Source organism: Lagopus muta, chromosome 15 (genome assembly GCF_023343835.1).
Source record: "Lagopus muta isolate bLagMut1 chromosome 15, bLagMut1 primary, whole genome shotgun sequence".
Classification (NCBI taxonomy): Eukaryota; Metazoa; Chordata; class Aves; order Galliformes; family Phasianidae; genus Lagopus; species Lagopus muta.
This window is the reverse complement of record NC_064447.1, coordinates 8,637,774-8,661,018: the sequence shown is the minus strand read 5'-3', so window position 1 is coordinate 8,661,018 and position 23,245 is coordinate 8,637,774. Positions and strand designations below refer to the sequence as shown.

General features: G+C 52.9%; 1 protein-coding gene across 3 annotated transcripts in view; it reads left to right on the top strand.

The window, feature by feature from the left end:
• The first annotated feature begins 720 nt into the window (after nt 1-720).
• The window catches only part of PRKCB (protein kinase C beta), a 75,292-nt gene continuing 52,767 nt past the window's right edge, over nt 721-23,245 (top strand). For 2 of the 3 annotated variants that reach the window (XR_007379970.1, XM_048961340.1), the window contains exons 1-2: nt 722-996; nt 1,218-1,249. Coding sequence is in view for 2 of the 3 variants with exons in the window: in XM_048961340.1 (XP_048817297.1) it covers nt 827-996; nt 1,218-1,249 (202 nt within the window). In the remaining variant the exon portion in view is untranslated. Of the gene's footprint in view, nt 997-1,217; nt 1,250-23,245 lie in introns of all 3 variants that reach the window. The other variant, XM_048961341.1, reaches the window with a different exon arrangement.

The window sequence follows — 23,245 nt, the reverse complement described above, 5'->3', positions numbered from 1 at the left end:
GGAGGTGGTTGGTATGGGATGGGAGTTGACCTGGAGGCTTCAGTGAGATGTGAAAATGAGGCTATTGTTGGAGTTGTAATAGCACTGTAATTTTTTGAAGTGCTATTGTTTGTACTATAAGTCCTGAAATCATCCTAGGTGCACTCCTGAGCTTTGCATCCCCCCTTCCCGGGCTGCTGTTGGCTCACATTGCGCAGGAAATCAGGGCAGAACAAACGATCTTGGCTTTAGTGCTGTAAAGCTTTTGAGTTTGGGAACAGCAGTATTCCTGCCAGCTCTGCAGCAAGCATTCATCACCCAGCATAGGTGCCTCCTGCGAGTGACCTGAAGCCAGGATTTCCCTGTGGATTCTTATATACCGTAGTTACTGTCTCTGCTGTTATTGCGTGCCACAGCCCAGTGACTCACGCTCGCCCCGTCCCTGCCCGCAGCACAGCACGGGCCGAGGATGCGCCCGTGGGCGCGGGGCCGCGGTCCGGGATGCAGGTGCTGTATGCAAATCAACGCATGGGCGGAGCCCCGTTGGGCCACGCCCACTCGCGCATCGACACCGATGTTATCAGCATGCAAAGCGGGGGCTTGGGGGCGGGGCTTGAGTCGAGAGGGGCGAGAGGGAGGCGGGGTCTGTTGTTAGAGGGCGGGGCTTGTTATGCAGATGAAGGGCGGAGTTGAGGTGATATGTAGATGAGGGGGTGGGGCACCGCCGGGTGTGTGTCGCTGCCTCCCGCCACAGCTGCAGCCAGAGGTGCTGAGCGCCGCCGAGCCCCGCAGCTGAGCCGAGCCGGGTGGAGCCGAGCCCAGCCCAGCCCGGCGCCCGCAGCGCAGCATGGCCGAGCCGCCGGCGGCGCCGGGCCCCGAGGGAGAGGAGGGCCCGGTGCGCTTCGCCCGCAAGGGAGCCCTGCGGCAGAAGAACGTGCACGAGGTGAAGAACCACAAGTTCACGGCGCGCTTCTTCAAGCAGCCCACCTTCTGCAGCCACTGTACCGACTTCATCTGGTGAGCGTCCGCTCCGTACCTTCCCCCACCCCATCCCCCCTCCCGATTCCCGTCAAATCCCCACCCTGATCCGCATCTGCAGCCCGAACCCCCCTCAGCCACATCCGGACCCCGCTTTTCCCCCCTCCTGGTCCCCTCACCCTGCCCCCGTCCCCTCTACCTCCCGGTGCCGGTGCTCAGCCTTTCTCTCTCTCTCTCTCTTTCTCTCTCTCTCCCCGCAGGGGTTTCGGCAAGCAGGGCTTCCAGTGTCAAGGTGAGTGTCGCGCATCGGGGCCGCGGGGCACAGGGGCAGGGAGAGGGCTGAGAAGCAGCTTCGTCATTTCATACCCCCATCTGGAGCAGACGGTCGGTGCGTTAGGGTCGCTCGTGGGGAGGGTTTTGGCACCCCAAAATGAGCAGAAGGCTGCATAGGCACTCCCTTCCTCCCTGCCTCTCACAACTCCCCCCCCCCCCCCCCCCCCCCCCCATCCCCCTTAAACAAACAAAAAAAAAAGGTAGAGTTTGATGGTTTTTAATACATTTAATGTGTAGAGGTTTGGTAATGGCAGGCGGGCGGCTGGGCCAGCAGCGCGGGGCCATGGCTGTGCAGGCTGAGGAACTTCAATGGCTCTGTTGTGTTGCTGGGGAAAAATGAGGCGTTACAGCAAAATGTGCCGTGAGAGCTGCTGGGTTACTACAGGTGGAGTTCTTGGTTCTGATAGTGCTGGGGGTCAGGAGGGGCTCTCTGGGCTGCCCTTGCACACCGAGCTGTGGTAACCCTCTTTTGCTTGGCTCTTGTGAGGCTGCAAGATCTCCAGCAAAGGAGTGGAGGAGGGGACGCAGGTCCCACCTGTGTGGGGTTACAGCCCTGGACTCATGGCTCAGCCTTGTAATTGCTGGCACTTGCTCTAGTGAGGATTTGGGTAAAGCTCTGTCTTGGCAGGAGACTGAATGCCAAGATAAGGAATAAAACCGCTGTTTAACTCAGTAGCACAGGAACAGCTCATTGTGGCACACCTTGCTTGTGCCTCATGCTCCTGGGTGACCTGGGCAACCCACCAAAGCTGCTGTCTGTCTCAGACTCCCAAATGTTGGCACTTGGGGCAGAGGAATGTTGCAACCTGTCCTGCTGCTGCTCCTCAGGATAGGGCTCCCCTCTACCCGAGGTTCCACACACAGGCAATGAAGCAGTGCTATGTGAAGGAGTTCTGTGCATCTTATACTTCTGTGGGTCTTCCTAGTCTTACTTAGCCCTCAATTCTGCCTTTCCTTATGGTGTGTGCAGTGTTCTGGTTGGCATATTTGTACAAACACAGCAGCTCTGAAATCTGCTGTGCCCTAAAGAAGGCTGAGGGGCAGGGGGCTCATCTGAGGAGGGGGGGCAGGGCTTGTTCTTTTCTCCTGTGTAATTCATGGTCGTTTGCTCCGTTCTTCCTGTAGTATTCAATGTCAGCTCATTTGAACCTTTTCAAGCATCTTTCAGCTGTTGAGAACTGTTGCTGAAACCTGTCATTGTGCGCTTGCTTTGAGGCTTAACTCTTAAGGTTTCTGATATCAAATCTCTTTCTAGTGTAAGGGCAGTAAATAGGACCCATAAGGGCAGCCTCAGAGGTGCTGATGCACAGCTGTTGGCCACCAACTGTCCGTGTTTGGCTGTGGGGCAAAACAGAGCTCCTGTGCCCTCCTGGAAGCTGCAGGGCTGTGATCACACCATAGGATTCCCACTGCAGTGCTGTGCTCGGTGATGCTGCCAAAAGTGTGTGACTGGTCTGTAACGTCCTTCTGTCATAGAAACTGCTTTCCAGGTTATTCTGGTATGACAGACATGAGAACAGCTTTAATTCAACTTTAATAATTGCCCGACTGTTGTATCCTACTGTTAGCAGGGATGGCTGGAAACATAGCTAAGGCACATGCCTGTCTTGTTTCTAAGCTGTTTCTTATTGCCATGCTTAAGTAGGTTTTCACCTGTGCCCTGATTTCTTTCTAGGGCATTTGCAATAATTAGATTGTTAATTAGCTCATTACTTGTGACTTTTGGCAGGAAGTTTGCAGAAACTGACTCATTGTAGCTTGAAATACTAATGGATACTGCAAATGCCACCTAACTGCTTGCTAATCTTCTTATCCTTGCATACATCTGAAGGGAACACTTCTGGAAGCTATCAAGAATGGAGCTCTAGGTCTCCTTCTCCTGGGAGCCGCTACCTCTGTTAGCATTTCCTTTTCTGTTAATATTCCTGTTCAGCATCCTTGGGGCACCTTTTTCCTGTTGGCCAGCAGCTCTCAGGCTCTGTAGGTTGGGGTGCTGGGTGTGCTGGAGGTATTAGGAGGGCACCTGTGCTGCCAGCAGGGTCTGCTCAGCTGCAGTTAATGCTGTGCTGCTGGGCTGTGCCTGACCCAGAGCCTGGGAAGCGGTGCTCATGGGGAGGTGAGGAGTCATGTAATGTGATTCTCAGTTACAAGCAAAAATAACCTGCATCTGTTAGACTGCTTTCACGTGTACAAAATAGGAAGGATCTTGGAAAGAAGGATCTTGGTTCCTGAAGAGGAGAAGGGGGGAAAAAAAAGGGCACCATTCAGTAGTGAGTGCTTGGATCTCCTGTAGTGAGTTTTCTGGGTGCATTGTTCGCTTCCTTCCCCTAGAATTGACACAGTAAGCAAACATATCCTTCAAATTTAATCTTTCCAGACTTGGTCCCATACGCACATCCTTCTTCCACAGCTTCTTCTCCCAGCCCTCCAACACCAATGCTCTCACTTGTTGCTCTCCTGGAACAACACTCACTACAAAGCCTGAGTGGCTGAGGGTGTCAGGCAGGGCTCCCCTCCTCCCAGAGTGTTTCTCATGTATTTCTCAGCTGTCACAACCCCCCTTCCTCCCACACCTCGCTGCCCTCCAGACGGAAGTGAAACCCACTGCAGTGAAACCCAGCGTAGCTCAGGGCTGGCTTCATCTCATCGGCGGTGCGCTGCTATTGACTGCGTGTAGCAAGGGAGAAACAAAAGCAAAACAAACTCCAATCATTCAGAGTTGCCTCAAACCCAGTAATTTCGTGTCAACATATTATGCACAGTGGAGAAATGTTAGTGTTCAAATAGACTAATTAAAAATGTTACTGCAATTACTTTTGCGACACAAATGGTGCTAATTATATAATGCAGCAGAAATTGGAAACATAATTTTGGAGGGTTTCCGTGTGTCTCTTGGTGGTAGTACAATTTTCAGCACATGGCAGTGTGGTCTGTGATGCAGGGAGTGCTCTGTGGCTGCGGGCAATGGGGTGGGAGGGAAGTGGGGCCGGACCCCCATGCTGTGTCAGGTGGTCGGTGCTGCTGCAGGGCTGCATCAAACTGAGCTGGCAGGGAAAACAGGAGGTGTGTGTGCCTTCACACTGGGGCTGTGTGACCAGAGCTCCTTCTAAGATGAGCGTTACAGCCTGAATGGAGCTGGATTCCCTAATCCTGCTCTTTCCTGTGCTGGATACCTCCTTCCTCAGCTGCTTTTTGGAGTTATTTGGGCAGGAAATCTGGGCTGGCAGAGGCCTCTTGCAGAGCCTGGCCCATGGCTATCAGGTTCAGCAGGGATCACTGATACCTTCAGCCCTGTCAGTGTCTCCTTACAGCGCTGAAGGGTTCACTTTTGTTGCTCAGTGGATGTGGTTTCTCTCCACCTTCCCCTTTTGCAATTAGCATGGTAGATTTTTCTTTATCTCCCAAGGTAACCGTCATCCTACAGTGATCTTAAAAGTTTGATGACAAAGTGGTCAGCTTCCTTCCTGGGGTGTCTCTGCTGACTGGGGCCATGCAGGGGGCTCTGAGCCAGCCCCATGGTTCCATGCTCCGTAGGTTTGCAGCAAGCAGAGCTGTTGGTCCCAGGGCTCCGATGAAGGATTTGAGTCTCTGTGATGGTGCTGCTCAAGCAATTGAGTCTCCCGGGGGAATTCAGTGCCTGGGCAGTCCCTCAGGAGACCCGCAGCAGATGGCATCAGCTCTGCCGTGTGCCTGCTGGCTTGTTTGCACGCAATCCTGTGAATTGTTCCAGCCTCGTGGGCTCGTGGGGTGCCTGGAGGTGGTGCTGAGCATGTGGCCGTGTGTAGCTGTGCGTGGGTCCCTGTCCTGGGGACACCTCCTGGGGAGCGAGCTGCAGGTTTTTGCTGGGCCTCCATCTCTGCAGATGGACCCCTGAGAGGAAATCGCCAGGGCCGCAAAGCAGAACAAGACCATGTATGTTGAATTTTTGGCATAAGGCAGGAGGTACAGCTCCTCTTACATCCCTCCTCTTCAAGTTCAGTGTGGGTTCTGTGAGTGCAGGGGTGAAGCTCAAGCTTGAGGAGTCCCACCAGCCATTTAAGCAGGGCTGCTGCCCTCCCAGCCAGCAAGCAGGGCTCTTGCTCCTCTGAAGACATTTGAGTAGACCAAAATATCAAGCTGGATACACTCATCAGTGTTGTCCAGCCCCCCTTTGGATTCGTCAGCAAAGAAGTTGCGTGAGCGCCATGACTAAGAAATAAACTTCTGACTGTGCCCGTTATTTAGTTCGGGGTAGAATTGCCTGCAACACGTAATTTAGAAGTGCACAATCAGAAGGGAAATGTTGGAGTACCGTCTTCTGCTCTGCCTCAAACGTGCGTGGCAACAAGGAGGGATGCCTGTGAGGGTAGGGATGGGATGGGATTTCATCCAGGAGGAGTGTTTGGGTGTGTTTTATCTGCAGAAAGTAGCTGTGCAGGGGATTAGCCCTGTGCATCGCCATCAGCAGGGCTCTGGACCTGCTGGAGCCCAGCTGTGGGCTGCTCCCATCGCTGCATGGTGCGGGCTGAAGGGCAGCACAGAGCAGAGGGGGTGTGTGGTGCTGCGCAATTAATTCCTCCAGCGTGGTTCTGTGAATCATTATTCTAAAAGTCCATCAATTAGAACCATTTAGAAAAGGTGAGTAATGAGCTCCCTGCGGGAGAGGAGTGGCCGTGGGCTTTCTGGGCAGCGCGTTTCTTGTTTTCTTCAAGAGCTGCAATGGAAGGCAGAGTGCTGGGAACAAACAGTGACAAGGGCAACGAATGCACCCACGGCAGCAGGGCTCTGCATACAGCTGTCCTGGTGCGTGCAGCCTTGGGCTCCCATTGCCGTGTTCTGCTGTCACTGTGTTGCCAGTGCCAAAATCCTTCACTGCTGTTTGATGGCCTTCGGCATGCTGCCTGCAGCAGGAGGGAGGTGAGGGCAGGGCAGATCTGTTGCAAGTGGTGCCACAGGAAACAAAATGAGCAGCGCCTTGTTCAGCTCACACTGTGTCATCATCTCATCCACAGAGCCCTGGGAAAGAGGGGTGGGGGCACGGGAAGGAAGGAGGCCCCAGGGCTGCATGCTGCTGAGCAATTCATGGAGGTGATGTGCAGCTGCTTTGGGGGCTCCAGGAACTGTGGCTGCTCTGAGTTAGTGCTGCTGGACTCTCCTCTGGTCTGCAAGCATTTCTCAACCTTGTTCTCCATCGGAAAGTAAAATAAGCTCGATGTGTTCTGGGTTGGCCACCTGAATTCTGTGCAATTAAACCACCAACTCACCAGCAGCTGTCTTTTTCCTTCTGAGGATTACATGGCTGTTTGTTGCTGCAAGAGGAAGCACGAATGGTGTGGATGGGGTCAGTGCAGTGACTCTGCTCTCCCCATTGCTTCCGACAGCTGATCCCGCTTCCCTCTGAGGGAAACGTGTGTGCAGAGCAGTGGCAGCTGTCTTCCTGCAGCTCCCCGTGCTCAGCCTCTCGGTGTGGGGGTGCTGTGGGGTGGGTGGCTGCTGGCTGCACGTGGGTCTGCAGTGCACACTGCCTTGGGGCCGTTCCTGCAGCCGCTTCAGCTGCAATTTGGTGCTCCTCTTCCTGGGAAGTGGTTCCTGGAAGGCAGTTAGCTCCTCTCGTTGCTTACCGAGTGCCTCTCTCCTGGAAGCTGCCCAAGGTTGGGCAGGCGTGGGGTGCAGCAATTGCTGCTCTCCTGTTTGATGCTGATAATTGCTGCTAATGAGGACATGATGCTTTCTCTTGCCGCTGGGCACACTTGAGCTGAGCTGCCCCTCACATGGATCTGCAGGCATGTGCAGCCCAGTCGGGATGCTTGCAGCCAATGGGCAGTGTGTGGGCATTAACCACATGGCTCTGTCTGGGTGATGCTGACCTGGAGCCTAGCTGCAGCCCTGCCCAGGGCTTTCGAGAGTCTGGGCTGCTTTCTGCACTGCTCCTGTGCTTCCAGAACTCTACTGAGTCTTCTTGCTTTGAGATGAGCACCTGTAAACCATTAACCTCTTGCTTCCGGAATTTAATGTCTGTGGCACAGGATGAGTGAGTGTGGCCCAAGCCTTCCTGCTGCACTTGGCATCAGATACATTGGTGCTGCATCTCCTTAGCTCAGTTTGCTTCCATATTTGGTCTGGCTTTTGTGCCAGGCTTATATATCTTCTTAAATGTGCTTTCTGCTGACCCTGGCTGTGCAGGCAGTGCTAGCTGAAGAGCCCAGCAGTGACACATCACAGCACCTGCAGGTCTGGGGCTCACTGCCCTCAGGTGCATTGCAATGCAGCTCCCATTAAATCCTGCAGTAGGTTTGGGGATTTTTTTTTATTTTTTTTTATTTTTTTCAGAGATGCAGTCTACCTGCAAACTTTCCTTTTTGTCTGGAGGTGCTGATTCCTCAGAGGAATAAACTCTTTCTCTCTCCAAGCGGGTGGAAAAAATGGATTACTTTTGGGGGGATGGCTGGGAAGGTAAAGTCAAAACCAGGGGGCTCTGCAAAGGGTCTTCTGAGCAAGATGGGCTTTTAGGCAATGGCAACTACTGGCTGCTCAGGATGGCTGGGAGTCATATTATGTTTGAGCTTTTGAGCTTCAGTTGTCCTCATCACACCGTGATGCCTCGGTTTCTGTGCCCATCGGTCCCTCCGTTGCCATGCAGGAATCGCTTCACCTTCAGAGAGAACAACGAGCAGCCAGCACATCGCCGGGCTGCCACCCTCGGCGCATGAACAAAGCGTTTTCATGCTTTCTAATTATAGCCGAAGAATGAGAGCGTGCGGCTGTGAAGAGGTGGGAAAGTCGTCCTGGCGCTGGTGAATGGCTCAGCGCAACTTAGTGACATCGCCGCGAAGGCAGGAGTCATCCGAAGGCTGTTCTGGAAGATCAGTGAGAAGCCGGAGTGAGGGGGAAGTGGCCCACGGATGAAATTTGCATCACTGAGTGGATTAGCTCCTGACGCAGTGCAAAGTCATTATTTACCGCGTCTCCAGCTCTGCTGCCTTTATCGGCGCCGTGGTTTGGGGAGAGGCTGATTCACAGCTCGTTCCATCGTAGTGTGCTGCTTGGCTGGGGCCTCCAGCATTGCCTCGTAAGCAAAATGATGGGACTTTGTCAAGATGGTTAATATTGTGCCTCCCCAAAGAGGCTGAGTAATTTGTTTTTAGGTTTTATTCATCCTTTGCATTTCTTAAGCTAAATGCTCTTGCTTAGTTCAAGAATACTTGGAAATGCTCTGTAACTCAGTGCTGCCTTGGGGCAGCCGAGCAGAGGGGAATGGTCCAGGAGGTGAAGCAGGGGGCTGAGCCCTGGATGTATCCTGCCCAGCTGTGTGAGGTGATGCAGTGCCATGCGCTGCATGCCTGCAGCTCCAGTGCTGTCAGTGCTGTTGGTATGCTGTCACCTCTCCCTATGGGATGTTCATGCATGGCTTGAATGAACCCTTTGAGCTGTGGTTTATAGCTGATACGAGCTCTTGAAGCCATTTGTGCTGTGATGCAACCTCTGCCACATCGTAATGGAGGTTAGCTTTGCTGCAGGGCTAGTGCTTCCTTGCTACCTTTCAGCTCCTTGTCCAAGAGCGTGCCCTCAGAGGAAAGATTGGCTGCTCTGCTCAGGCAGTGCCTGATGAGCCTGGTGGAACAGCAGATTGGGGGCAGGTTGGAGCTCAGAGTTCTCTGTGCAGCAGCTGGTGTTGCAGCAGGGAGTGCTAAGATCCAGCTCAGTTGTAGGGATGGGAGCTGTCTTTGTGCAAGGAGAGCTGGAGGCTGGAGCAGAGCCCCCTGCACCCCCACCTGCCCAGGGCAGCAGCCATACAGCCGAACTCACCCGTGTGATTGTGCAACCAAGGGCCAGCTCCAATAGCTCAGCCCATTAACTTTCAAATGTATCTTCTTCATCTGTTTTTGATGGAGAAGTGCCTCAGGGCCAAAGGCTCCTGGAAATGAGGCTTGTAGGGCTGTGGCAGCAGCGTGCAGCTCTCCCGGATGAGACAAAGTGACCTTCATGGCAGCGAGGAGCCGAGCGCAGTGCTTCTGCTGGGGCTCTCCCTGCCTCAGACGCTGTCATCCCTTGGCCCAGCAGCCATCCTTCGAGCTGCCCAGATCCCAGCACTGTGTCCCTTCCTGTCACTGTGTGACCTCCTTGATGCCATCCCCTCCTGGTGCAGGGGCATTCCATTTTACAGACGGCTGCGTGGTGGAAGCAGAGCCAGGTGCTGCAGTACAGAGCCTGCAGAAGCAGGATGCTGGTGGGAGAGTTGTCCTTGAGCCTGTCCTCATGCTTTGTGGCTGAGGGCAGCGGGGTGTGTGCCAGGACAGCAGCCTGCAGCGGGCACAGCGTGGGCAGCTGTGTGGCTGTGGTAGAGGTTATGGCAGAACCGTTGACCTGGTGCCTTCTGGGATGGATGAAGTCTCTCTCTCCTTGGGTCATTTGGAGGCTCTGGGACTGAGCTTTTGGCAGGAGGAGAGGCTGTAATTAGCAGCTACTCAGTAGGGTTGCTATTAGATCTTCGGAGGAGGATGCTGCTGGACTGGAAAAAAAACGTAACAATAGCTCATTTGCTCAGGAAACCATGATGGAGATTTGCATTTTTGTTGGGTACCAAACCCTTACAGAGAATCTTTGCTAAAGTAACTTCGAACTCTGCAGTTCAAATTTCTTCCTTCCCTGAAACTATCGGAATATGCGTCTCAGTGCTCAACAATTCAGTCTGAATTCCTTTGTTTTGCCATTCTCTCTCTGCTGTAAGGGAAGAGCTCTCATCCAGGCTGTGGACAAGTGCTGTCATCAGAAGCTGCATGATAAATGGCTTGCTTCTCCCAACCTTGGAACAGAATTAAATTCTCTCTTATTATATACCTAAAAGCATTTCTTTCCCTACCAGCAGTCCCCTATTGACCTGAACGTTTGCAGGCATGTATCAGGGCAGGGGGGGCTTTGCAGTGTAGTTCTGAATCAACTCTGCTGCTGGGTGACAGCAAAGCACCTTGAGATGCGCTCTGTGAGCCTGTTCCTGCTGTGCCATCTGCTCGTGGAGCGCTGACAGCACAAAGAGAGGAGCTTGTGGCCGTGAGCTGATGGCTCCAGGAGGGGACCTTTGGGATCTGCCTCAGCCTCCTTGCTGAGCTGCTGTGTGGGTAGGACATGTGGAGTAACAGCAGTGTGAGCAGTGCCTGCTGGAAGGGCCTGGTGTGAGCAGCACAGCACAGCAGTGCCCTTCCTGCTGGGTCCTGGGGCAGCACTGTTGCACAGCACGTGCAGAGCCCACTCCCCATCTCGCAGGGAATTCTGCAGAAGGCGATTATCTCTGCTGTTACTATTATCTGAGTCCAGGAGGATGAAAATAAATGACTATTGCGAAGGGCAGACTGACTCACTTTCTGCTTCTCCTGTAAATTTCCATTTAAGTTTCAGTTTAAGCTCAGGTATGAGGGGAGTGAAAGCCAGTAATTTGTGACAAAAACTTCTATTTTAGATCACTGAAGAAGAACTCCCTTTCTAATTGCAGAAATTATAAGGCTGTGATTCTTGTAAAGGAATACTGAATCCAGCAGTTGCTTATGAATTGCCGTTAGATGCTTCTCTGTAGAGCCAGAAAAAGGAGCTGTGTAACCATATGCTGGTACCGTGTTCCTGGCTGAGGGTGGCACAAACCTGCGTGCTGTCCCTGCCTCTGTCTCTTGCTGCAGAGCAGTCAGGACCTGGTCAGTTCCTGCCCACCCCTTCTGTGCCAACTCTAGTATTTTGTCAGCTCTTTGGTGTCCTTTGGGTTGCAGGGTTCCTCTCGGTAATCCCCCATAAGTTCGCAATTCTGTAACTCCAGATCTTCCCCTTTCCCTGGGCCCAGCTGGAGGGGTTGGAAAGTGCTTCCTATTCCCAAAGGGGGAGGGAGAGGGGCTGCTGCCCACCCACAGAGCAGTTCCCAGGGCTGGTGGGGGCTCACTGCCCGTCCCACTCTTGCACCCATCACCCCAGAAGCTCTGTTGCAAGTTCCTCCCTCCTCACCGCTCAGCTGCAATTTCCCTTCCACCATGTCAGAGTGAAACAAGAGTACTTCTTGAAAATGCCAGAGGAAAATCATGTGAGCAAGCAGTGTTCTGTCAGTGCTTAGAGAGGTTCAAAATAACATGGTTGGGCTGGTAATTTCCCAAGGGGGAAGAAGAGGGGTGCGAGGCACAGGGGAGTTCTGCATTCCTCCTTGTGCCAGGGGAAGTGCTGTGGGCATGGGATGCAGCCGTACTCTCGTATGGGGGTAAAACTGCTCTAGGCTGTTGGGTACAGTGTGCTTGGAGTTGCTGGTCCAGCTGTTCTGATGGGGCAAGAGTCCCACATCCTTTGCTTTTCTCTTGTGCTGTGTACCTCTGAGATGCAACTGTGCATGCTGCATGGCCTCACAGCATGAGGCACTTTCTCCCACTGCAGTGGCTGAAGGCATCTCCCCGAGGTGCTCCTTTCTTTGCACGAAATGCATTTCCCACCACCTGTAAAGCAGCGAATTCCCCAAGGGCACTCAGGGGACACGTGCTGTCATTGCTTTCCACCCTCCCTCAGCCACGTGTATGCCGCAGCCCCGCCGTGCTCCATGGGGCTGGGATGGAGGCGCAGCCATTCCTGCGTCCTTCTGTGCCCTAAATTAGAGCTGCAAGATGCTGCAATGGGTCCAGATGGAGACTCCTAAAATAATAGCTGTCAGCTCACTGCTGACTTGTATGGGGCGCTAAAGCTTTTGCCTTTAGGAGTGACAGTGAGTGAGCATGCTGTGGGGCTGTACCCATGGAGCAGTGCCATGAGGCAGTCACTCTCGGGTCCATGACCTGGCTATTGGGATGGCTCATGCTCTTGCCCAGCTGCTACTGCCCACCTGTTTAGCACAGGACTCAGGGAACCTTCCAGGAGTGCTGGATCATGCTGTTGCTTTTTATCCCAAATGGTTCATAAAGCTTCTGGAGTAGGGATGTGGTCCTGCAGGGCAGCAGAGGTCATGTGTACATCTGTGCTGAGGCAGCTGATGCATAGCTGCTAGGTTATAGTGAAGGAGGTGTCTGCAGTGCCCTCCTGTTGGTTTTGATGCGCTTTTTCTACGTGAGGGCCGATGGATGCTGATAAAGAATGTGCCTCTTGCTTCCCATTGCTGCAGAGACTGTGGGGTCTGCAATAGCCTTGTGCAGACTGTTGCCAGCTGAGGCAGCTGTTCCCATTGATTGGGTCATTGCACATTCAGCTCTTGTCCTGTTTGGGTTTTATTTGCTGTCCAGACTTGCTATATGGGAGATGCCAACCCATTGCACAGAGGGGAGCAGTTCTGTTGGGGAGCCTCGTGCCTGGCATCCCCAATAGCTCAGGTGTGGACTTGAGCCTGGTGCTGTCTGCCTGGTACCCCTGCAGTGTCCCATTTCTGAGGCACAGATCTCAGCTGTGCTGTCACATGATGTCCTACTGTTGTCATATTGGTGACTTCAGAGGGAGATGATGGATGTGATGTTGCCCTGCTCGCCTTTAAGAGACGAGGGAGGAGCACAGGGTGCTGCTGCTGTCCCCTGTGAGGTCTCTGGGTGCTATATTGTTCGCCATAGTGCTGGCAGTCCTCAGCTGTTCACTGCTGTCCCTCACCTCAGGCAAGGCGTACCTTTCTGCCTCCTCCTTGCAGCATCGATGGAGTGTGCTGCCTTGCAGTGGGTACTAGGAGGGTTCTTTAGCACATCCCCTGGCTGCACAGCTTAGCTGGCCCGTGTCACCTCCCACTGTGCTGTATCACTGTGTTCTGAGTCCTGCCCAGAGCCTGGACTTCTGCTATTCTAGACTATGGTGCCCATCTGCAGCACAGTGCACTTGTCTGCCTGCTCTAATTCAGCATGATCCCATCCATGATGCATGTGGTGCTCCATCAGCCCTCACAGTCCAGCAGCACCCACATAGCACCAGGCTCAGAGCTCACTTTCCTTTTGGTGCAAGCCCACAGCCCTGCGCACTGCCTCCTGCCTGAAGCAACACAGTTGCAAGTTGCAAAACCCGAAGCAATGGCACCCATTGCGTGAGGCTCCCAGAGGTGATCCTGACTCTCAGCATCCTGACAGCAGTGCAATGTGCGTGGAGTGCAGCTGTCCTGCAGCCCAGCTCAGGATGCACCAGGCACCGCTGGTGCTGCAGGAGTCGATGAGGAACACTGACAGCCCAACCCCAGAAGTTTCCAGATCCTCGTCCTCTTGCAGCTCTCCCCTTGGGTGAGCGCATCTCACGTGCAGGCTCCAGCTGTTCTTGTTGCAGCCTTTCCTGGTGCTTCTGCCGTTATTGCAATCAATATCTATCTCTCTGTTTCTGGCCTGCCACGTGGTGAGATCTCTTTCTGTGAAGATTTGAGCAATCTGGATTGAGGTAGGGGTGGGTCGCTTGCAGAAACTGCCGTGCTTCAGTTGCAAGCTGAAATACTTTGAGGTTTGACACCACTTCAGCAGCCCCCCTGCAGGGAAAGCTGGGGCTGGTGGTGGCGGCAGGTCGGTGGGCTATTTTTAGAAGTCCTGTTTAATCGTCTGACATGATTTTTGCAGTGCTCATTGCTGGATGGTTAGTCAGCTAATGTCAGAGTTTATTACCATAAGCCAGGTCTTACTGTATGCTTAAATAATAGATTCATTATAGGGCCTTGGATCTTTCGCTTCATCCCTTGATTGGGAGGGAGATGAATGATGTGGGAGCACTCAGCATCTGTCTGTGATGTTTCTTTGCCGTTAAAATTCCGTTATCACAAGTCAGCATTCTGCATTGCTCCCCATCATCATGTGCGTTGGGGTCAGATAGCATCTGCCCTGCAGGGCTGTGCTGGGGGCTGCCACTGTCCCGCACTGCTGCAGGCAGCCCTGTCCATTGCTCTTCCTGCTCTCGTACTTCGTCTGCATTGTGTAAAGAAAGCTTTCTCTGCTGTAGAGGGTTTTTTAACTAAATGCTTTTTTATTCATACAAGCAGTGAAAAGCTGCTGATTCTCTGTGTTGCCCTGCCCCATATCTGGTGGGTTTGGGGAGTAACAAGCCTTGTTCTGACCCCTGGATTTGGGCAACAGATGCCATCCCCACACATTGTGTGGGTTCTGCAGCCTAACAGGCTGGAGCAAAGCTCACAATATTCATCTCCATTGAGGATCATGGTCCCCCATAGCAAAGCCCTGAGCATTGTATTGAAGTGAGACTGCTTCCTACAACAACCTGCTGCAGAGGGCAGGAGCTGCAGACTGGGGCTTCTTGCTGCATCCCAACTGATGTGTTTGGCTTTGTTTAGGGTCTTGAGTATTTTGGAGCATGCTGGCTTGAGTGAATAGTTTTAATTAGTTACATTCTTAGGCTGTGGTTTGCTGTGCTGACTCACTTCCAGCTCTCTGATAACTCAAACGCATGACTTCATATAAAGGCAGAAGAACAGAAAATAAACTGAGGGAAGATGGCATTGCACAGCTACGGTGCAGTTTGTTCCTGTAGTGTGTGGGTCCACTTTCAGGGAGTGTTTTTGGGGAAGCTGAGACCAGGCTGTGCTTGAGGCAGTGTGGAGGGGACTCATGGACAGCAGCTTCTGCTCCAGGATGTGCACAGCGGTGCAGGAGAGAGCTCCGGCAGCCCTCCAGCACAGACTGGCACTGTCCCTTTGCTCTTGTCATGGGAGAACAGCGAGTGCAGTGTGTGTCTGGATACAATCTGTAGTATCACTTCCCCAAGTTATTTTTGAAGCCCAAAGGTTCTCACTAACCATTGTGAACATGAGCAGTGCTTGGGGTGGCAGTGAGTTCCGCTCATCCTGGTACCGAGGGGCTGTGCCACATGGAGCCAAATCACCCCCAGGCACTCTGCTCCTGGAAGTCTTGCTGTGAGATGGAGCAGCTGGCATACGCTCAGTCTTTGGACCTCTGTGGGTGTTGTCCTTTGCTAAGCAGCCAGGATTTCTCCCTTGGCAGAGGCCCTCAGAGCCATGCCATAGCACAGGGTTCCTGGCTGGAGCTGTGCTCTGCTCTTCGGTGTGAAGGCTGCAGACGGATGCTGCTGCTGCAGACGGATGCTGCTGTTACCCAGCGTGCACTCCTGTGTTTTGCTCTGCTTCTGCTTGATCTATCCTCCCTTGGACATGAGAGCAGCATATCTGCCCCTAGTCCCAGCAGAGGATGCTGCTCAGATGCTGCCATGCTCCATGCACAGCCTTGATCCCCCATCCTGCTGCTGGTGGTGCTGAGCAGGTGCAGAACGTACAGCCCTGCAGCACTCAGGAGCTGCAGCCCCATAACAGCTGAGCTCTGCTGGTCTTTGCTGCTTCCCCTCCTTCACCTGTGCCTTTCCCCTCAACTGCTAAGGTCTGCAGTTCTCCCCTGGGGCTGTGCCCTCCTCGTGATGCTCTGGTGCAGCCCCAGGCACTGGGTGTGAAGCTGCTCTGCACCAGGCGTGAAGTTGGTTTTGTGGAGCTTCTGTGCGTGAGCTGAGCAGTGGCTCCTGGGGGACCCCATGAGGGCAGTTGGGTCGCCGCGCTGCCGTGGAGAGGAAGTTTTGGTGCAGCCCACAGCAACATGGTAGCTTTCCCTCCTGCTTGCTCTTTCGAGTATTTTTTTTTTCTTTTATTTCTTGCTTAAAGTCTTCCTCGCTGCAGACTCACTGCTGGAGACAGGCAGTAAAACATGCAAGAGGTTTTCTTGTACGTATTGATAGTGTGTGGGTGGTTTCCTCCAGGCTGGGGCTGCACAGAGCCTCTCCCTGCAGTCTGGCAGTACCCTACAAGACCCTTCATTCCCCACAGTAATGCTCTGAGGCTGCCATGTAGCCTCTGCATGGTGATGTGCAAGAGAAGACGTGCTTGTGCTCAGTGGTCACCTTGAGTTGGTGCAATGCCACGAGGACAGGGAGTGGGTGCACAGTGCTGCTGCGGGATGGGTGCTTCTATCAGGGGAGCTCAGCACATGGTTATCTATGGGGCTTTCTCTTGGAACCCTGCCCTGCTTCTCAGCCACCCCGAAGCGTAGAGCAATGTGGGCATGCCCTGCCTGCACCTCTCCTTGCCACGTCCTGTGAGTGATAGAGATGGGCAGAAATCCACGTGCCAAATACCTCTGTGTCTGAGAGCCCTCCGCAAATGCTGCTGTTGCTACGGGAACGGGCTTTCTTGTGTTTGAATGCGGATTTAATTCTTTCTTTTCCTCCCTGCTCCCCACCGGTTAAGACACTCAGATGGGTTTAAGTTGTGCATATAATGGTCTTTCCGATTGTGCAGGGAGCTCAAGAATATCTTTCACTAATGAAAGAGCTGCCTGAACTCTCAAGGGTTGAATGAGAATTCTTCTTCAATACCTCCTATCAATAGCTGAGTTTACCAGCCCTGTACCTCAGGGCTGCTCTCAATGCCACCTGCATGGATAATTGAGACCTTTTGGGTTGCCATAGAGAATGCTTTGGCTTCCAATCTTGCATCAATCAGTATTTGGGATGGTTTTCTTTAGAACCACCAGAGGTGGGAGTGCTGTCTTTGTAGCACGCAGGTGACAAGTACAGAATCGCAGAACCATTAAGGTTGGAGGAGACCTCCAAGACCCTCGAGCCCAACCCCATCCCATCCCACTGTGCCCACTGGCTGCATCCCTCAGTGCCACATCTCCACAGCTCTGGAACACCTCCAGGGATGGTGGCCCCACCACCTCTCTAGGCAGCAGTGCCAGTGCCCAACTGCTCTTTCGGAGAGGAAATTGTTTCCAATACCTAAGCTGAGGTGGGGCACTCTTTGAGTGCTGCACCTTATGGAGTCATATAATACACCACCCTCTGCAGGATCTCGTGGCAGCACCCAGCCCTAGTGCCCAGGGGGTGCAGGGGATGGAAAGGCTCTGGGATGTCACTGGGACAGGGCCTCTGTGCTGCGTGGTGGGACACAGCATTATGAATAAGATGAAATGATTCATTGCTAGATCTAAGGTTGGGTGAAAGTGAAGATGGTGATCACAGTGCTGGCTGTTCCTTTACATTAGGTAGGGGTTTTAACATGCATTGTCCAGAATGTTTCTTGCTCCCAGGAGGGACCGTCAGCAGCTTGTGCAAGGAGCAGCGGGATCCTATGTAGGCCAAACTCTACTCTGATAATGGAACGAGCAGCTTCACAAGAATTGTTCCTCAGATACATCAGCCAAACTGGAAATAATTTGGCTGCTTCTTGAACTTGGCACACTTGAGCGGCTATTACAACTTCAGAGGAATAACACTGAAAGAGGGATTCATCTCTAGTTCTGAGAACTTGTACTACTTTGCTTCTGGGAGCTGGCTCCTGTTTTCTGACTCCATGGCAGTGGTGTGGCTGGGCAATGCGCAGGCAAAGCTGGAGCCCTGCAGCCCCATCCCCTTGGTGGCAGCCACCTACCTGGAGATGCTGCAGGAGAAACGATCCCATCAGCCAGAGGGATATTCTGGGTTCAGCCTTTGCCATCCAGAACAATGCTGTAATGAAATAGAATTCTAACCTAATTATTATGGATGTTGCGGAGGTTGGTGGGGATGATGTTGGGCTGCTGCTGAGCAGCACTGCTTAGTGGTGACAGAGGAGGAAGATCGTGGAGGTGCTGAGAGGAGTGGTGATGTAGCAGAAGAATGTGCAATGAGGAACGGCCTCTGCCATCTACGTACACTGTGCTTGAGAACACTGCATTTGCAGTGAATTAAAATCCTGGCAGAGTGTGGAACAGACAAATTTTTTTGGGAAACACCTTTTGGTGGGTGTGTGTTTCATGCTCTGGAGTCTGAAGGGCAGAGAAGTGCTTCCCTGGGGGTGGCTGGCAAATGAATCTGCTGTCCTAGGCTGAACCTGTTTCCTTTTCTGTAGCTTCAGCCTGCATTGGTTCCAAGATAAATAGCCTGTGTGCTGTGCAGCATGTTGCTGAGGGACCGTGCTGCTTCTGGCTTGGAAAGCTGTGTGCAGGGTCCCTTGCGAACCAGGCAGGATGTGCATCCTGGGCTAAGCCTGGCATCACCAGCAGCAATCCAGGTGCTGAGGTTGAGCAGGCTCTGGGAGCCTGGCAGCAAGGAGCAGCTCTTCAGCTGAGCCTGTGCAATATGCTGCTACTGTTTATGTGAAACAACAAATCCTTCCAAATATTTATTACTGCATCAGGCATGGAAAGCCGCCCCCAGGCAGCTGCCGATCTCTGAGGCTGAGCCCAAGACCCATCAGCAGGGCAGAGCCAGCACCGTGGTGCTGGGGGGTGCTGGGGCCACAGCCTGGCCCCACAGCAAGTGGGCTGTGGGATGATGAGCTGGGAAGGGCTGGCATGCTTGGTGTTGGTAGCATTGGAAGGCAGTGCATGGAGAGGGCTCAGAAACACAGTCTGGTTGGAAGGACCCAGAGCCCTCCTAGCACACACAGCTAGGTGTCTGCAGCAGTATTTGGGGGCCCCACGTGGCTGCTGCGGGTACCTGTGTGCTCCTCGTCCCCAAGCACCCACTGTTCTGTGCAGCCCTTTGCTCCCAGAAGCGTTGTTTCTCACACAGGGACACCCAGGAGATTGCTGCACTAGGCAGCGTTGGGGAAGTTTGTGGCTTTCCTGCAGTGTGGGTGCAGGGATGCATGGCAGGGTGCCCTGCACAGCTCAGGTGGTGTTGCACGGGTGGCAACAGCTGAGAGTGGGATGGAAGGGGACACACTGCAGGAGTACCATCAAAGCCAAGCTCTGCACTTACCATTGATAGGCCTTATCTCATTTATATGGAATGCTTTGTAGCAGCCAAAAGAAATTTTAGGCAAGCTTAAATATTTTAATGATTCTCTTTGGGTTCATATGTATGGTTTTCTCTCCTTCATTGCTTTACTTTAATAAAACCAATGGCTGTAAAGCTGTCTTTGGGCTGGCTGGGAAGGGCTGTGTTCATTGTGCTGGCAGTGGTGCAGGTGCAGGGATGGTGCTGAGCACAGCAGTGCACAGCCACGTGGAGCTGCACCCCTCGGTGTGGGGCTGCCCCTGGTAGCAGCAGGATTGGATGGACGGTGGAGGGGCCTGTGCTCTGTGCATGGGTGGAACTGCTTATCCAAATCCCATTAAAAATGCAAATGGTCTCTTTCACCGGGACAGAGCCGCATTAAAAAGTAGGCCATATTGTAAACATTAATGTAGTCCTATTGGCCAGTAGGGACATGGAAGGGGGAAGCGAGCCAGGAAGGCTCTTTGCAGAACTCCATGTAAATAAAAGGACTCTTCTCTCCTCTCCCATCCAAAAGCTGGCAGCCCGTATAACCCTCTAATTGAGCACAGTGCCATGTAATCATGTAGGACCGCTGCCCAAGAAAAGCAGCTCCAATCCATCACTTGATGAAGTTTATTTGCAAGGTAGGTTCTGAACAACCTGACCGTTGAGAGCTACAGCAAAACACGAAACAAAAAACCCCTCTGGTCTGATTTCCCACCCCTATGGCAGCGTGCTGTGGATTCTTCCCTTAATGTGATACTGCAGTGTCTGATTGCTGCTGGCTCTGCACCTTGTGGGGTTTGGACCCGGTGCCGAATCCCAGCTCTTCCTGCAGCATCCATAGAGCTCCGTGCTGTGCGGCTCTGGCTGGAGGGAGAGCAGTGAGCAGATGCTGCGTACCTTCATGCTGGAAATGGTGTTTTAATACTTTATTTGTATAACATCAAAAGGAGTGCCAAGTGCACGAGAGATCCTGCCAGCTGCAACCCTTTGAGTGTCTTAAAGGCAGTCGTGTTGCTGTGTAATAACATATAGTGCTCCAAACTGTCATGAAATAATGGCCTGTTTTCAAGGGAAGAAAACCAACAAAAAACTGTAATCTGCATCCCTTCCTGCTGCGGTGTCACTGGGATGTGTGGGGGTGCTGTGCATGAGCGCCTGTCTCTGGAGGGTCAGCGCTGAGGGATCTCACTGCTGTGAGCTCCTCCTGCCGAGGGACCTGTGACCCCCTGTTGTTGCCCCATGAAGGTTAGTGGTCCCTGTCCTGGGCTCTGCTATTCCTCTGCCTGGGCTGCCTGTGCCCCCCAGTACTGTGTGTGCTCCCCTGTGGTGTGGCTGTGTTTGATAAATAACTTCCTCCCCCCCCTTCCCTTGATTGGAAAATTTCCAAATTGTTAGGCTTGTGTTTTCTTTGCCTGCCCCCCTCCCCAGCTTTCCTCTCACCTCCTAGTGGGAGGAAGGGATCCATGTCACAGCACCCTGCAGACTTTCCAAGGAAGTCAGCCGTCCAAGTACAGAAAGTGTGGGAGTTCCTGCATTTAACTATGTGAAATGGGGTTCACTCAGGCAATGGTGGCAGTTGTTCTCCTGACTTGGGGGGTGGCTTTGAGCCATGGAGTGGAGCTTCGGTAAGCTGAAAGCTGAGGGCAGAACTGTTCCCTGTGCCTGGGGGTGCTCAAGGCTCATTGTGGTGCCTGGTGCTTCTGCTCAGCAGAGCTGTGCCCTTTTTATTTGCATCTTGCTGGCTCTCTGCTTCAACATGTTATTTTTCCCCTTTCTAAATGGGCATTTTCAAGCCTATTGCTGGCTACTGAGCCCTGTGCAGTTGTTTCAGGCCTGCTCCCTGCTCACCCGAGGTGTTTGTGGGGCAAAAGGGGGGTGCTGGGAGGGAGGTGCAGCCATGGAACTTTGGTCCCCGCAGTCCCCAGTGGGACCTCCTGGTGTTATCGAGGCTGCAGAGTTAGAGACCAAAGGAAACACCTGCTCTGTTTCAGAGCTGCTGGAGATGAACCTCTGCTCTTTGCTGGAGCATGGCAGGAGGATGTGGTTGAAATAACAAGATAACGTCCAGTGCTCTGCTTACATCGGCTGGGGAGACAGGAAGGGAGGGAGCAATGGGGCTGTGGGTTCTGGGCAGCATCACATGCCCTGGGCTGGCAGGAGAAGGGAGGAGCTTCATCTCCAGTCCTGTGCTGTTCCACAGGATTGGGAGCTCCGCAGCATGGGGTGGGTTGGTTTGGGGCAGGGTTTGGTTTGGTGCAGCAGCCCCCTGCCATCCTTCTCACCTCAGGGTGCTGCAGGTGCATGCAGAGTGGCACGCTGCTGCCTGCGTGAGCTTTGCAGCCTGCAGGAGGCAGGGGCAGAGATCGGCTGGAAGGGATCATGGAAGCATCTTGCATGCTCCTGATGGCCGTGTGCAGGGGAGCTCTGTTCGTGTCAGGAGATGTTTGTGTCTGCGCCTCGTGGTGCTGTCAGGGCAAATGAGGGCTGTGCGTTCCTGCTGGGTTCCACACTGGGTTCTGTGTGGAGGTGCAGTGTGTGGGGTCGGGGAGCTCTGCAGGAAGGAGTGCTGCAGGAAGGGCTGTGGCACAATCACACAACACGATTGCGGCACTTCACAGAGCCTCTGTAGGGAGCTTTGTGTTAAGGGGACCCCAACTGGCTGCTACTCTCAGCAGTGCTTAAACTGATCCGCTGTCTTTCCTGGGGGTACAGGAAACCCTTCAAACATTTATCTGTATGGAGAAAAGAGAACCTTGCAAGATGCAGCATGCTTAGTGTGAGCCACGGGCAGCAACAGAGAAGTCATCTGTCTTTATATCGGCCAAGAAAATATTTTGCTGTTGTATTCATGATGGTTATTTTGCACTTCCTGAAAAGCAAAAGGACCGTGCAGCACCTCTGGCACTTCTGAGTGAGTCCCAGGGGCTGCCCTGGTACCTCACTGCATTGTTCCCAAAGAGCTCCTGGGAACATCCCAGGTTCTGAGAGGAGCAGCATCCAGAAGCACAGCCACACAGCCAGGGGATGCTGGGGAAGGTTGGCCTGGCAGTTGGGATCAGGCTGTGCCCTGGGCTGGGTAGGTGAAGCAGGAGCTCTCTCAGTTGGGAGAACTGTTATGCGATGTGAAATGAGTCCATGGGTGTGCTGTGAGAGTGTGTGGGACCCACGTGCTAAATGGCATGTGGTGTTATTGGGGAAAATGTGCTGAAGTGAGGTGAGAAATAATACGCACCTGTGCTGTTCAGTTGTTTAAGGTAAATTTACCCGTTTTCCTGCATTTGGAGCAGTCTGAATAATTTAAAGCTTGGTGCTTGGTTTTTCATTGTTTTTATTAGAAATATAGGGGACTGAGAAGATGCTCACAGACAGTGCTGTCTCGTTAGCAGTATGTAAATGCAATATGTAAATGCCTCCCAAACTTCACTGCACAGCAGCTCTGTGTTTGTGATCTAGTCTTGGTTGAAGATCCCCTTACACTTTTACAGCCAGTTTCAGAGTCCAGTCCATAAACCACCTGGCTGAGAGGTTCTGGAGGGTGACTCCAGTGTTCCTGGAGGTCAGCAGAGAATAAAGTAGCATTTCTGGCCAAGGGAGCTCGGGAAATGCCTCATTCGTGTATGAGCTCTGTACCCTAAATAGAATATCTGAAGGAAATGACTTTTTTATCATGCAGCATGTGCTCAGCATAAATTCTTGCTTTGGTGTTCAGAATCAAACAGCAGCTCAGTGTCTGAATCTCCAGTGCCATGAAAGATGAGTTTTAGGATCAGAGCTGTGAAGCCTGCTGGCCAGTGTCCATGGGCATGAGGAAGCTCTCTGCTTGGGCAGGCTTCAGTAGTGCTCCCGGTTCAGGAAGATACCGCAGTGCGTTTGGGACAGGCTCACATGGCACCAACTCGTTTAGGCAGATACACCCACCAACCCCAATGCCTGAATGCGGATGGGTCCAGGAGCAGCCGCTGCCTCTGCGCCTCCCCGCATGCCTACAGTGAGAGCAGTGCTATCTGAGCACTGCTGCTTAATGACCCTGCTCTCTGGCATTGGATGCCAGACAATGCTCAGAACATCTCTTATTTAAGAGGGGGATAAGAGGAAGAAAAAAGGCAAGTGAAGTTTTCCTCTCTGTTTTGGAGATAAGTGACAAAATTCAGCTTAAACTGAGTTATATTATTATTAGCACTTTGGGGACTGGGTTTTTATCTTCCTTCAGCAGGATTAATATGCTCTTACAGCAAGAAACAAGGCTTCAAAGCCAGCCAGCAGCCGTCTCCCAGGGCTGTGTGTGTGCAGTGACAGGGATGCACCAGGA